Consider the following 12,867-nt stretch of genomic DNA (forward strand, 5'->3'; position numbering starts at 1 on the left):
TACAACAAACAAAAACCAACTCACAACATCGAATTGGCAACCTCAATAAAGATAACTGCCTGGCTAAATATGCGGCAGAAAACTACTGATGAAATAGACTCGCTGTAATTGATTAAATTCATGTGATCTTACCTTCTGAGTCAAAATGATGAGCAGGCGTCTAAAGATGCTAATGAAGTCCAGGAACAAGTCAACAGAGTGTCTGCAACAGAGAAGGTGACTTTAGTTGCTACATAGTACACACTAGCACTAGCAAATGTTTAGAAGATCAAGCTGAGACCTACTGAACACTTAATAAATAATAGTTTTCTTGTTAACTCAGTGACTGATGCATCGCACTTGGCAACAAAAGTTGGTGGAAGGATGCTTTTAGATCATCTCTATGAGCACACTCGAAAAATGGACACACCGGCCAGTTTCTAAGCAAGAGTGGTGGGCCACCAGGGAACACTTCAATGCAATTTGGTCGACTTGCATAGTCCAGAATCTTCTCAACAGTACACCCAGCACATTTTCATCAATTGAATGAACAAGCCTCTGAGAAACTACTGTGTGCCACATTATGATTATGTTATCATTCTCTTTGGCATCTTGAGCCAAATGAGAACAAGGTAACAGCGGGAGCCGACGTTTCGACAAGTGGACTGTTTTTTTGACCTTGAAAAAGACCAGTCCACTTGTCGAAACGTTGGCTCCCACTTTTACCTTGTTCTCGTTTGGCTCATCATCTTGAATTTCAATCTCGCGCCTTCCCTGTGTCTATTTGGCATCTTGCATTTTTAGTGAACTACCATTCGGTTAACTGATCTTTCTGTGCACTTTCTTCAGCAATAAGAACTCTTGTAAGAAAAAAAAAAGTGCTCAACTGACTGCAACCAACTGGCAATCATTCTAGCTTCTGCGATCTGCAAGATAATGAAGGGCAAATACATTTAAAAAAAGAAATAGAAGGTACACTTACAATTAACACATTGTAAAAATAATTGATAAGGACTAAAAGTGCTCATTAGCCCCAAGGCAGGTATCACAGTACACGTTTCCTGTTTTTGATTACCAGCCTAGCTTGCCAGCCTTCTTTTGCCAATCAGAATGCCAACCTCCTTTTGCCAAAGTGCAGCTCTGTCTGTACAATAGAGTCAACACTGGTTGGTCCACTCATCCACTTCTACGTGCAGCAATATGGGTGCTCCTAGAACATTCACTCAGGCAATGTTGCTTGCATTAAAGGGACCCTGAAACGATTGACGATTCTGTACAAACATACTGAGTTGTAGTGATAACACCAGTTAGAGTAGGTCCTTCTGATCGTTAATTGATGCATCTAAGTGCTCCCGCTTAAAGCGTGTAATTTATTATAAGGTTTTAAAAATGTACATCGCTGCCGATAGCAGCACACTGCTCAGCTGAATTTTCAGCCGCCCCTACCGCTTTGACGTAAACTGCCCTAATGATGTCAGTAGGACGAGCTATCCGATTGGCTGCCCAGGGCGCGTCATTGATAATGTTTCCAACTTTATGGTGAACAAATGATGTTCGTAATAGTTGGAATGTTAGTTCATTTGTTTTTATAAAGAGAAAGTACCAAAGAGAATGCACAAGAACAATTTCTCAGTACACTTAAGCACTTCCGGCACACAGCAAGTGTCGTCTGCTCGTGTTACAACGTGCTCAGTCTTGATAAGAGCGGTCAGTGTCTGTCTTTTTGTGAGCACCATGGATCACCTTTGTTGCATTGTGGGCAGCAAACGTAGCGATTGGCAATATGTCAAGCTGCGACGCCGGGTCCCTGTGCAAGGCAGCAGACGAGCGGACTCACTGCAGTGCATCAGACTGCCACTATCCGATCGGCGCCAGGATTTGTGCGTTCGCGGCCACCACTTTACACAGGAGGATTACTACCACAATAGCGTTTTGCGAGTCCGGTATTCGGGTAAAGGCAAGTGAGAGGACAGGGCCTGGCCACTTGACTGTGCCGTTTCACAAGAAGCGCAAACGTGAATGATTTGAGTGAGCGCAGTGCAGCCACCTGGTGGCACAGAGTTCAACCAAATACAGTAGCAGTAATGAAGTGTATTCTTTGATGCTGGTGTAAATTTTTTGCAGGAGCATAATCGTTAACATGCTGTTTTTGTAAATGTTGTTAGCTCTTTGTTTGGCTGGTTAAGCTCTGTGCGAACAGGTGGCTGAATCGCGCAGACCAATCAGGCTGCTCACGTACGTTTACAATAAAGTTGCTTTATCAGCTTGAGTTTATGCCTCCACCCATCCATCGAAAGGCCCACCTCGCCTGTGGTTACTGAAATACCAGACACGTTCGTTTCTGCGACAGAATGCTCGCAAAGCAGGCTGCTTCGATAGCTCTCGCTTGGGGTTGTGGGCCAAGCTGCTAGCAGAGAATTCACACGGGCGAGCTCCAAAACAAGCAGAAGTGGACGATGTGACGTCGCATCGTGACGCAGAACCAGTGAAGGCAGAGCTTAGCGCTGATCACTCGGCAAACCAGTTGAGGAGAAAATGCATGGCTATGGAGGAGGGTAACTTGTAATTGTCCGTAGCTCTAATACGAGACGCTTCACACAAATTGTGGTGCAAATGATTAACTTTAGCTGTACCCTATGCGTCTACAATATTTGTCCGAACCGTTTCAGGGGCCCTTTAATCATCACATCACTCAATGTTGCCAATTTCAGCGCCTATAGCAAAGCAAGCTTCTTGTGGAGTAACCATCATAAACATTACTAAAGTTTTGGATTTGGCCCTGGAAATATTTATAATGAAGTCAGGTCTCTGAAAGTTCAACCTGAAGTTCTTTGTGAAGTTTATTATTGAGCACACTACAGATGAAGGTGCACCACGTGTTTTTCTTTTAAGCACCAAATTTTTGTACAAATTTATGTTAAATGTAAAATAAAGCCTCCCAAAAAGACAGTATTCTCTAAACTTGTACATCTCCATAAAGCTAATCTGTAGAATTATCAAATGCAAATAACTGCAGCAAGTAAACCTTCTGTGGCAGGACAAGGACTTGTAAACAGATGGCTTTTTGCCTTTGTTTTCCTCCTCCAATTTGCACAGCTTTGCACTCCTTGGATAAACATGCCCAATGCACTCGAACAAGAAGAATTCATACTAGCCATGAGGATCTGCAGCCTCAGCAGACAAAAAGTTTGCTGTTCCTTTCAATTAAACGTGGTCACCCATAAAATTTTATCAACAAAAATCAATAGAAAATGGCGCCATGGATGAGTGTCACTGATGCAATTATGGACAAAAGCCATAAAGTGATTCTACTGGCCCATCCCATTTTAGAGCAGCTTTTGGAGCAGCCAAAAAAGCATTCCGGAGCAGGTTTATGAAAGCGATTGCAGACTGTATTAGAGAGGGCTTTTACAGTGGTAAATGCACGTGAAAGGAGTAAGCAGTGACTGGTTCATAAATTCAAACACTAAAAATGACCTATCTCAGTCCTTATTGTGCACTGCGACAAAGCAGTGGTAAAGCATGGAAGCACTTGGACGTGTTGTGTGCAGAATGCAGAAACGTTTTGAAGACCTTAAGTGTGATATTGGTCCTATAAATGTAACCTTTAAAATGGAGCACTCATTTGAAAAAAAAGTTGGGAAAAGTACTGCCAGTGGTATGAAATATTTACTTATTTTTCCCTGTGCTGCGATTCATTGACAACCATCTATTTGAAATACTGTGATCGTCGACACTGCCGGCCGGAGGGGTTTGCTTTCGCTCGTCACACAGCTCGATGGGCGTCATGCACATGTAATGGTGTCAGATTAGGCTGTGATCAGCAAATTCAGTTAGGAGATTTCAGCCTACATGAGTGCTTTCGCCATTCCGTCCAGAGAGCGCAAAAACAAACTTTGTGAAAGTGCCGCGGTAGTTGCCGGCATGTTATCTGAGGACCCAATCTTAGGTTCCGGCCACCAGTCAAGCCTGTGATCTCGCACGCAATCAACAAAGCAGTTTACTGGTCTGAACAACATATTGCAGGCCATCTCTCTGCAATGACCTGCTCACCACCACATCAGCTAACAGCGACTTTTTGTCACGGCTGTATATGATACAGCAAGGTTTAAACAGCAATGCTTCATAAGTATGCAACAGCGAAAATTGCTGCTTGGTGCCGAGGTGACCAAAATCGTGGTAGTGGCCGTGCGCCATTTTTTTTGCAGCGAAATTGCCATTGCGAGAAAAGTGGGGGATAGGTGACATATCGAACAGCGGAAAAGTTGTTCACGGCCGCCATGCCTGTGCCAATGTGCACGTTATGCTCGAAAAATTGCGAGAGACACCATACAGGAGCACGAGGTCTGGCTCAGGTCCAGTGCGTTTGCTCGCTGCCGCAAGAAAATTGAAGTTGTCCCATTGTCTAAACTGCCCGCATGCGGTGGGGTGGAAAATACTGAATATAGACAGCAACCCGCGGAAGAAGCATCAGTATGATCCCTTGACTCTGCCCATTGTGGAGCTAACGCAGCTGCTGGTCCACGCCATGCCACTTCAGTTGGTGCAGTAAAACAGTGTTTGAAGGCATAGCTCCATTCTTTGAAATCACAAGCAACCCTTTCGGCGCAGAGTGGGCGCACATTTCACATATTTTGCAGAAATGTAGCAGGATGTAGCAGAGTTTGCCTCTTAGTGCAGTTCGGCGCAATTGGCAAAGCAGTAACATCACTGGCCACACTGAATTGACCATGACAAGTTCAGTTTTTTTGTGGTTGTATTACTGTTTTAGAGCAATACTGAACATTCCTAACATTCCGTAGCACTTTTTCAAATTTGGCACAATTAGATGAGAGAGCATTTTTTTACGAAAATCTGTCATGTCAATATACCTGTTGCACCTCTTTTGTAAAAGCTAAGGTACCACCACACATGACCCATGTCTGACATACATTTCCATCGTCAAGGTGAAGTATTTTGTCTGTCTTTTAAGGATCCCTCACCAGGTACGCATAGCAAATTTTGATTATATGCTGGAAGTTGTTATGTGTGCTCTAGGAAGAGTTCTGCCGGAAAAATTGTTTGAAATCGGCTCATTAATAGCAGAGAGCAACATTTCAGTGCCGTGAATCCATGATTTCAGGAGGCAAGCATCACCGCAAACATAGACGCTCTCTCCACTTGCCCTGTCTAGCCTCCGCAAGTGAAATTCCTTCCCTGCATTCTCCCATACAGGACCTCCAGGATCGCGTGATGCATACGTCATGCGCACTTCTGCCGACGGCGTCGCGTTGTTTCATTTTGCGCAGCACACAATTTTGCACGCCGTACACAAGGACACCAGACTAGCAGTACAAGTATGTGCTACACGAATACTGAGGCAGACACAAGTGGATCGCAGAGCATGATCCCATGCTGGAACATGGTAGAAAATGACAATTTCGGTGACTGCGTGCGTGACTGCGCGACGCGGGAACAAGCAGACGAAACGGAAGTACTGTACTGCTGCGGTGCGAAGTGAAGGGAAAACATGCAGACATTCGGTTTGTGTGTTTTATTATGTCTTTAAGCTTTAATTAGTCCATTCTAGCAACACATTACACAAATAACACGTGCTGCCTTGAATAATTATCGAAGTCACGTGTCACCACGAGCAACGTCACAGCGCGAGCACGGGTACGTAGGCGCACTAGCATGTGTACGTCATCCTCCGGCTTGGAGCGCGGCGGCCGCGAGGAGAAGGGAAAACAGCATTCGGTTTGAAATTTCAGAACTTTCCACGGCATATAGCGATGCTATACTTTGCAGACACCATCGTTATTGCACATTGTATGCTCTGCGCTTGTCAGCTCAAAATGGCCAGACCTGGTGAGGGGCCCTTTAAGAGGGGCAAAATATAGGCCTTTGTTTTTGAGTAAAACAAACAAGGTGCAATTCAAGTAAAGAGAAGCAGCTCTTAGTGCACAATGACGCCAATGCTACCTGTAAGACCTACCGACCACTCAACTGTAATGTACTCCGGCAGAACATTCTGATTCACTAACTTTTATCAGGAGTTGTAAACTGTCACCAAATTCTCATCAAGTTATAGAAAGCAGTTGGGGAGAGAAAAAATATGAAGTGCACTTGCATGAGCCTATGTCGAACCCATTTTGATTCTTAGTTGCTCTTGTGACTATTCAAAAACATGTGAATGCAGAAGTACATGCTGAATGAAATTTCCAAGTTCTAGCTTCATCTTTTGTTTCTTTTAGCTTGTCTGTGGCATCAACAAGAGCTTTTGTTTCTTCTCATTTGAAGACATCAGGACCAAAAGAGTTAAGAAAGTTGAATGTCGCCTATCACCACAAAGTTATTTTAGAACTTAAGCTTTCCAGAGATGGTCAGCATTTTGTGCTTGTTTCTGACATAGCATTAACTTAGTGAGTGAGCATAAGTATTTTTTGAGGGTGAGAACCTCGGCAGTCATTGCGCCAGTTGTGGCACCATGCTCGTGGGCCCACCCAGCAGCTGCCCATAGCTTTTTACAACGTCTGTGCCTAGCTAGCGGAGCAGAGAAAGCTTGTGTGTAGGCAGACAACGCCAAACAATGTTTGCAGTACACAAACAGTGACACACAGATACCCATCAGGGGAATATGAAACATTGGGCTATAGTTAAAGTGCTAGTAAGTATTACTGCACTGAACTGCAACATTTAATGGAAATATATTAAACCTTCCATGCTGATGGCCTGATTTCAAGTAATACAGCTTTCTTCCACTAGACCACACACACATCCAGACATTTCTTGTGGTTAATTCAGTGTCCGAAACACTGCCAAACATACTAAACATACAAACTTCAGTTCTTTTGAGCAATAAAAGTGCTAAATTGCAGTTGCTGACATGCTCGATTACACAGACATGCTTGATTATTTTGACAGTTTCCTGGACACTGCCCCTAGACATTTAATATACAAGGACTGCTCGGACTTCGACAGCCCGACTGCGAGCCAATTGACGAGCTGAATCAAGCAGAAATGGCAACATTTTGGTTTTATATGTTGCCCTCATAGTCATCGAACACGTTGCTGGCCTGGCCATGACATTGCCATAGAGCCAATGGAGCCGAAGTTTGCAGGCAATGCTACCGGCACAAGGTTGCACAGATAAAATGTTAGCTTAATAATAAAGAATAAATTTTTTTGCTATTATTCACTTTATTTTTATTGTTCAGCACTTAAAAGTTGCTGGTCAATTTACCTTTGAAGGTTGGCATAGCCACATAGGCCGAGTGAAATCAATGCAACATCACAATAACTTGCTGCACATTAATTTTGTTATCATGGCACAATGTTTACATAAAATAAAAGGCAATTTGAGTGGCATTTAAAAAAAATACGAGTGTATAATATGCATATGCAAAAAGGTATTTACACACAACACCTCCACACATGTCCGCAGAACACAAGCTGTCCATTGCTTACTGAAGAAATACATTTGATCGCATAAGGTTGCCACTGGCACAATCAAGGTATGGTTCAAGTCTCTTTCATAGCTTCATGGCACAACTTTCACAATATTCAACAGACTGCAGATTGACTACACATATACTGCCGGGAGCGTAGCCTGGTAACTTTCACATCCTCAGTACTGTGTCTCCAGGTTCACCCTATTTACTCAGTTTTACCATTACTCATTCGAGGCATGTGTCAAGACTAGAACTCTAGCCAAATTTGCTTCGAACAGTTTAAAAATGAAAAGGACCCTGAAACAATTTTCACTATTTTGTACAAACGTACCCGCGTCACATACCAGGTCCTTCTGATCATTGACGCATTTAAATGCTCCACGTAATGCGTGTAATTTATTATAAGGATTTAAAAATGTACATTGCTACTGATCGCAGCACACCAATACCCCGAGTTTTCAGCTGCCCCTGAACAAGTCATGCGAGGTTGCCATATTACTTCAGCAGGACAAGCTATCCGACTGGCGGCCCAGGACGTGTCATCAATAATTTTTCCAACTTTATGGTGAACAAATTTGCTAATAGTTGGAATGTTAATTTGTTTCTATGAAAAATAAAGTAACAAAATTATGCAGATCCCACGCACTGTGGGAATCAATGTAAGCAAAGCTTTCTATGCTGGATGCTTTGACTGACAATAATTAGCGGGGATGTTGACGGCTAAAGCTTAATTTATTCACCATACCTGCCAACCTGGCGAGATCAAAAATCGAGACTTTTTCATCGCGCCAACGGAGGGGGGGAGGTTCGTTCAAACTTTCAGGCAGTGTTCAATGAGTCCTTTTGCAGGGACCTTGCAGTAGCAGACTTTGCTCACTTCAAAAATTTGTCGCAGTAGCTTTGCTCAAAACATGGTCCAGATTGACGGCCCTTCACTAGCAGCAGCTGTTGGAGGGTTGTGTTGCGCATCGATGAGCGGAATTCAGTCCTAGTTTTTCACGTCGTGCTAAACATATTCTCACTCTGTGTAGCTATGCAGTATCACGAGTAAATCCAGCATCACCTTAGCAACTTGGTGAAACATGTTTTCAATCAGAGTTTTTCATTTTTCCAACTATAGACCACTGCACATCCCACCTTTCTTGATTCAGAATGTCCACTGGAAGACTGTACGCCTGCAGTGTGGCAAACTCAGCTTGGGGAGCATTAAAGCGTTTTCAGCAGATTCATTGGAATCTCGGGGCAGCAGCTGAGGGAAACTCTGAATAAAGAAACGAAGACCCGAGAGTGACGCCTGTGAAATAAATTTCAGGTTGGCCACCTCCGCATTATTCAGAATTGCGTCCACACCCATAACGCTTTGCCTCGTAGCATTTCGGAAACATTTTCCATAGAAGAGGCCCAACGTGGTTGCCGACACTAAAGGGTAGGTTGTGTGCGACGAGGAATCCTGTAAACAGGCACTCCACACGTATGACACTGTCGTCGCAGTTGTTCTGGAGAAAGTTCACTATGCTGTCTTGCTGCTCAGCGGTGTGAACATAGCTTTGATACTTCGCCGTGGAAACGTGCAGTTTCAAGTCTCCTTTGCCACCATGAGACACGCTGACATTGAATTCATACGTTGTACGAAATGCAAAATGTTCTTTTCTTAAGTCAAAAAGCACGGAAAACTTCTGCAAATACCTCTCCTTGGGCTTTGATAGCGCCATGGCATCAAGCACACGAGGATTCTAACTTTACATGGTGCACCGCACACACACGGCCTAGCCAAAACTAATCATACACACAAGCAGCAACAATGCACCACGGAGGAAGGCATTATTGAAATGCAAGAGCTACATTGGCTCTGGCTTTTTAGTCGTTACTAGGCGCTGTAGTCGGCTGCCTAGTCGAAGATACCGATGCTGCTAGTGCAGCCGACGAGCACATCATAATTGGATTTGTCTGCTCTTTCTGCGCATGCACAAGGAGCAGTGGTCGCGAGAGAGAAATGTAGGGACTTTCTGTCCTTGAGATTCCTCTTTGCCTAGGTACTGCGGGGAAGAATGTCGTTAGCTCCATTCGTCCCTAGCTGAGCTGGCAGCGCAATTGACAGAATGGGTGGCCGGCAAGGCGAAGAAGCAGTGTCGAAGGCGAGTTTGTTGCTATTTTGTTGTGACGGTAGCATATTAAATTTTTGTAGTCGCAGGGGGATACGTTTGGAAGTGATGTGTTTTCTCAGATGACTTTAGTAGCAAAGCATTACATCGTGCCGATGCATTGTTCATTAGTGTCATTGAGCATACCCCACACTTCAGAGGAATCGCGAGAACGGAAACGGTTTATGAACTTGAAAAAGGGGGTACCAGTACAGTTGAAAGTCCAGCGTCCTTCCGTATCTAGTAACACCTTTTCCTTGTGCGCGCGTCCTTTGTGTTTCGCTGGTACCCCCTTTTTTCAAGTTCATCATGCACCAACTGGCCCAAGAGCTTGCGCTAATGCAACAGTTTATGAATTCAACTGCCGTGCCGATGCATTAGTTCTTATTGTAACTCAGCATACAACACGCTTGGAGATTCGTGGGAATGGACCATTTTGTACTCTGTATGTGAAAGTACTAAAACTTGTGTCGTCATGCATTCTGAGCCGTAAATCGTTGCGAGAGCTGTACAGCCACACTACACCCTGCGGATGAATACGGAACAATGTATGCTAATGAAAAATGGCCGTCATGCAATTTCATAGCAGTAGGCACTTGTGAATAACACTGATATTGGCTACGTGGTTTGTGCAATCAGCCAGCTCTTCCCGATTCAGAGAAGACTTAAGACCAGAGGAAAATTTCTAAAACTACAAGACGGCAACCTGATTTGACCAATCATAGTTTGGATGTTTCCAGTAGAAGCACCAGCACCAATGGAAACTAAGTTGCAGTGAAAGTTGGACTTCAGAAAGTGAATGCGTCAACATTACACCAACGATAAACGCAATTCCACTACATGGATGACTTGCCTTGTATTAAAACATTGTTTTCACCTCTTGCTCTCCTGTTCTCCACATTGCGGATTAAGGCGAAGTCTCACTGTTTAGTGCAATGCGTTTGTCACTGGCTGACCACAAATGAATCTCTATCAATGTCGTATGATTAGCATTATAAAGTTCTCTTCGGCTCCTACTTTGCGACTGATGAGCCGCCTGTGCTTACATAGGTGCGGATCCACCTCCAGAGGGTCATCACCGAATTGCATTTTTTTTTTACAGGAGCGTGGACGGCTGCATAAATAATGTTTTTTGACTAACTGCACATAGGTTACCAGGCTTTTTATCAATCTTAAATCATGCACACAGGCGTACGTTATCCTCTTCATTTAGTAAAGAGGGGTAAACATAGACAAAATGATGCAGCTGAAATAGCTTGAACGTGTATGCATTTTCTATCCGCAGTGACGGACAAGATGGCTCGGGCGTTGCATAATGCCCTTTTGCTTAAAGTCAGCTTCGCTGCAATGCACCAGTGTCGCGCAATCAAGCATGTGCAGTGTATCGTGGCGAAGTATACCAAGAGTGGAAAGCGGCCACTGCCAGAGGATATAGTGCGATATACGTGCCCACCTGCCATCACGTCTCCTGTCGCGGTACAAGCACGGAGACACCAAACAAGTGTACTGGCAGGCCTTCAGAGCTATTTCGCACGCGGTTGTAGCGATCTGAGCCCTTGTTTCGCCCACATAGAGCGCCCCGTATATGAGCTAGACATTGTAACAGCCGGGATTAATAATACGCGCTCCTTCATTAATTACTCTTGCACACAAGCACCTCAGAATCGCTACGAATCTGTACCACGTAGCCAATATCAGTGTTACTGTACAGCTTTCACAAGGGTCTACTGCTATGAAATTGCATGACGACCATTTTTCTTTAGCATACACTTGTTCCGTATTCATCCGCAGGGCGTAGTGTTTTGCCAGTGTGGCTGTACAGCTCTCAACGATTTAAGACTCAGATTGCATGGCGACGCAAGTTTTAGTACTTTCACATACAGAGTACAAAATGTTCCATTCCCATATATCTCCAAGTGTGTGTTGTATGCTCAGTTACATTAACAACTAATGCATCGGCATAGAAGTTGAATTCATGAACTGTTTCCGTTCCCGCGAATCCCCTGAAGTGTGTGGTACGCTCCATGACACTAATGAAGAATGCATCGGCACGACATAATGCATTGCCATTAAAGTCAACCGAGAAACGCCTCACGTCCAAACGTATCCTCCTGCGACTATCAGAACTTAATATGCTACGGCCGAGGAAAAAAAAAAAGAAAGAAAGAAAGAAAGAAAAAGAAGCAACAAACTCGCGTTGGCACGACAGTCTAATTCATAAACTGTTTCCATTCCCGCAAATCTCCTGAAGTGTACGGTATGCTGACCTTGCTCAATGACACTAATGAACAATGCATCGGCATGACGTAATGCTTTGCCACTAAAGTCACCCGAGAAGAAGCCTCACTTCCGAACATATTGCCCTGCGGCTACAAAAATTTAATATGCTACCTTTGCAACAAAATAGCTACAAGGTCACCTCGAACACTGCTTCTTCGCCTTGCCGGCTACGCATTCTGTCAATTCTGTGCTGCCAGCTCGGCTAGGGACAAACGGAGCTAACAACTTTCTTCCCCGTAGTACCTAGGCGAAGAGAAATTTTAAGCACCAAAAGTCCCCGCATTTCTCTCTCGCAACCACTGCTCCTCGAGCATGCGCAGAAAGAGCGCAGAAATCCAATTATGATGTGTGCGTGTGCAGCCGTTGCTGGTGATGCCGACGATTACAATGTGGCTGTAGATTCCGCATTGCTGGTTTCGCAAAAAACATTGCGCGAACAGAGACCACTTTTTAGGAGATATCAGACAGTGATCGTGCAATCGGAAAGTTCAGTAAAAAATTGGGAGTCTCCCGAGCAAATCGGGAGGGTTGGAAGGTATGCTTCACCGTTTAAGCTAACACGAGAGTGGCGAGTTGATGTTAAAAGTTACCTTGTGTGCACCACTGCCGTTTGTCTGTGTAGTACACACAACACACAGAAAGAGGTGTTTGTTTGAGGCGTTGTTGGGCACCATATTTTATAACTTCCCAGAGTGTTGAGCGTTGTCATTTCTTCACATGGCACATCGCATTGTGGCAGGAGTATTAAACTGGTATTGGATTATGGGGCTGCAAGTGCCAAAACTACACTCGGATTATGAGGCCAGCCATAGTGGCGGATTCCGGATTAATTTTGACACCGTGATGTTCTTTACCGTGTCCCAAAATCTAAGTGCACATGCTATTTCTATCTCGTCCCAGTTGAAATACCGCTGCCGCGATTGGGATCAAATCCACGACCTCTAGCAATGCCATAGCCGCAAAGCTAACGCGGAAGCCACAGAAGTGTTGATTTGACGGTTGACCACTTCCGCAGTGTCTCCTGGACTCTGTGGCGT

General features: G+C 44.3%; 2 protein-coding genes across 3 annotated transcripts in view; one reads left to right on the forward strand and one right to left on the reverse strand.

Annotated features, from left to right (window-relative positions):
* The window catches only part of LOC142566300 (uncharacterized), a 60,645-nt gene that overhangs the window by 30,448 nt on the left and 17,330 nt on the right, over positions 1-12,867 (forward strand). The window lies entirely within an intron of this gene.
* Positions 1-12,867, reverse strand: part of BI-1 (Bax Inhibitor-1) — a 37,839-nt gene that overhangs the window by 1,134 nt on the left and 23,838 nt on the right. For both annotated transcript variants that reach the window (XM_075677206.1, XM_075677207.1), the window contains exon 7: positions 133-202. In XM_075677206.1, the coding sequence (XP_075533321.1) occupies positions 133-202 (70 nt within the window). The remainder of the gene's footprint in view (positions 1-132; positions 203-12,867) is intronic.

The sequence above is a fragment of the Dermacentor variabilis genome, unplaced genomic scaffold, assembly GCF_050947875.1.
Source record: "Dermacentor variabilis isolate Ectoservices unplaced genomic scaffold, ASM5094787v1 scaffold_12, whole genome shotgun sequence".
Classification (NCBI taxonomy): domain Eukaryota; kingdom Metazoa; phylum Arthropoda; class Arachnida; order Ixodida; family Ixodidae; genus Dermacentor; species Dermacentor variabilis.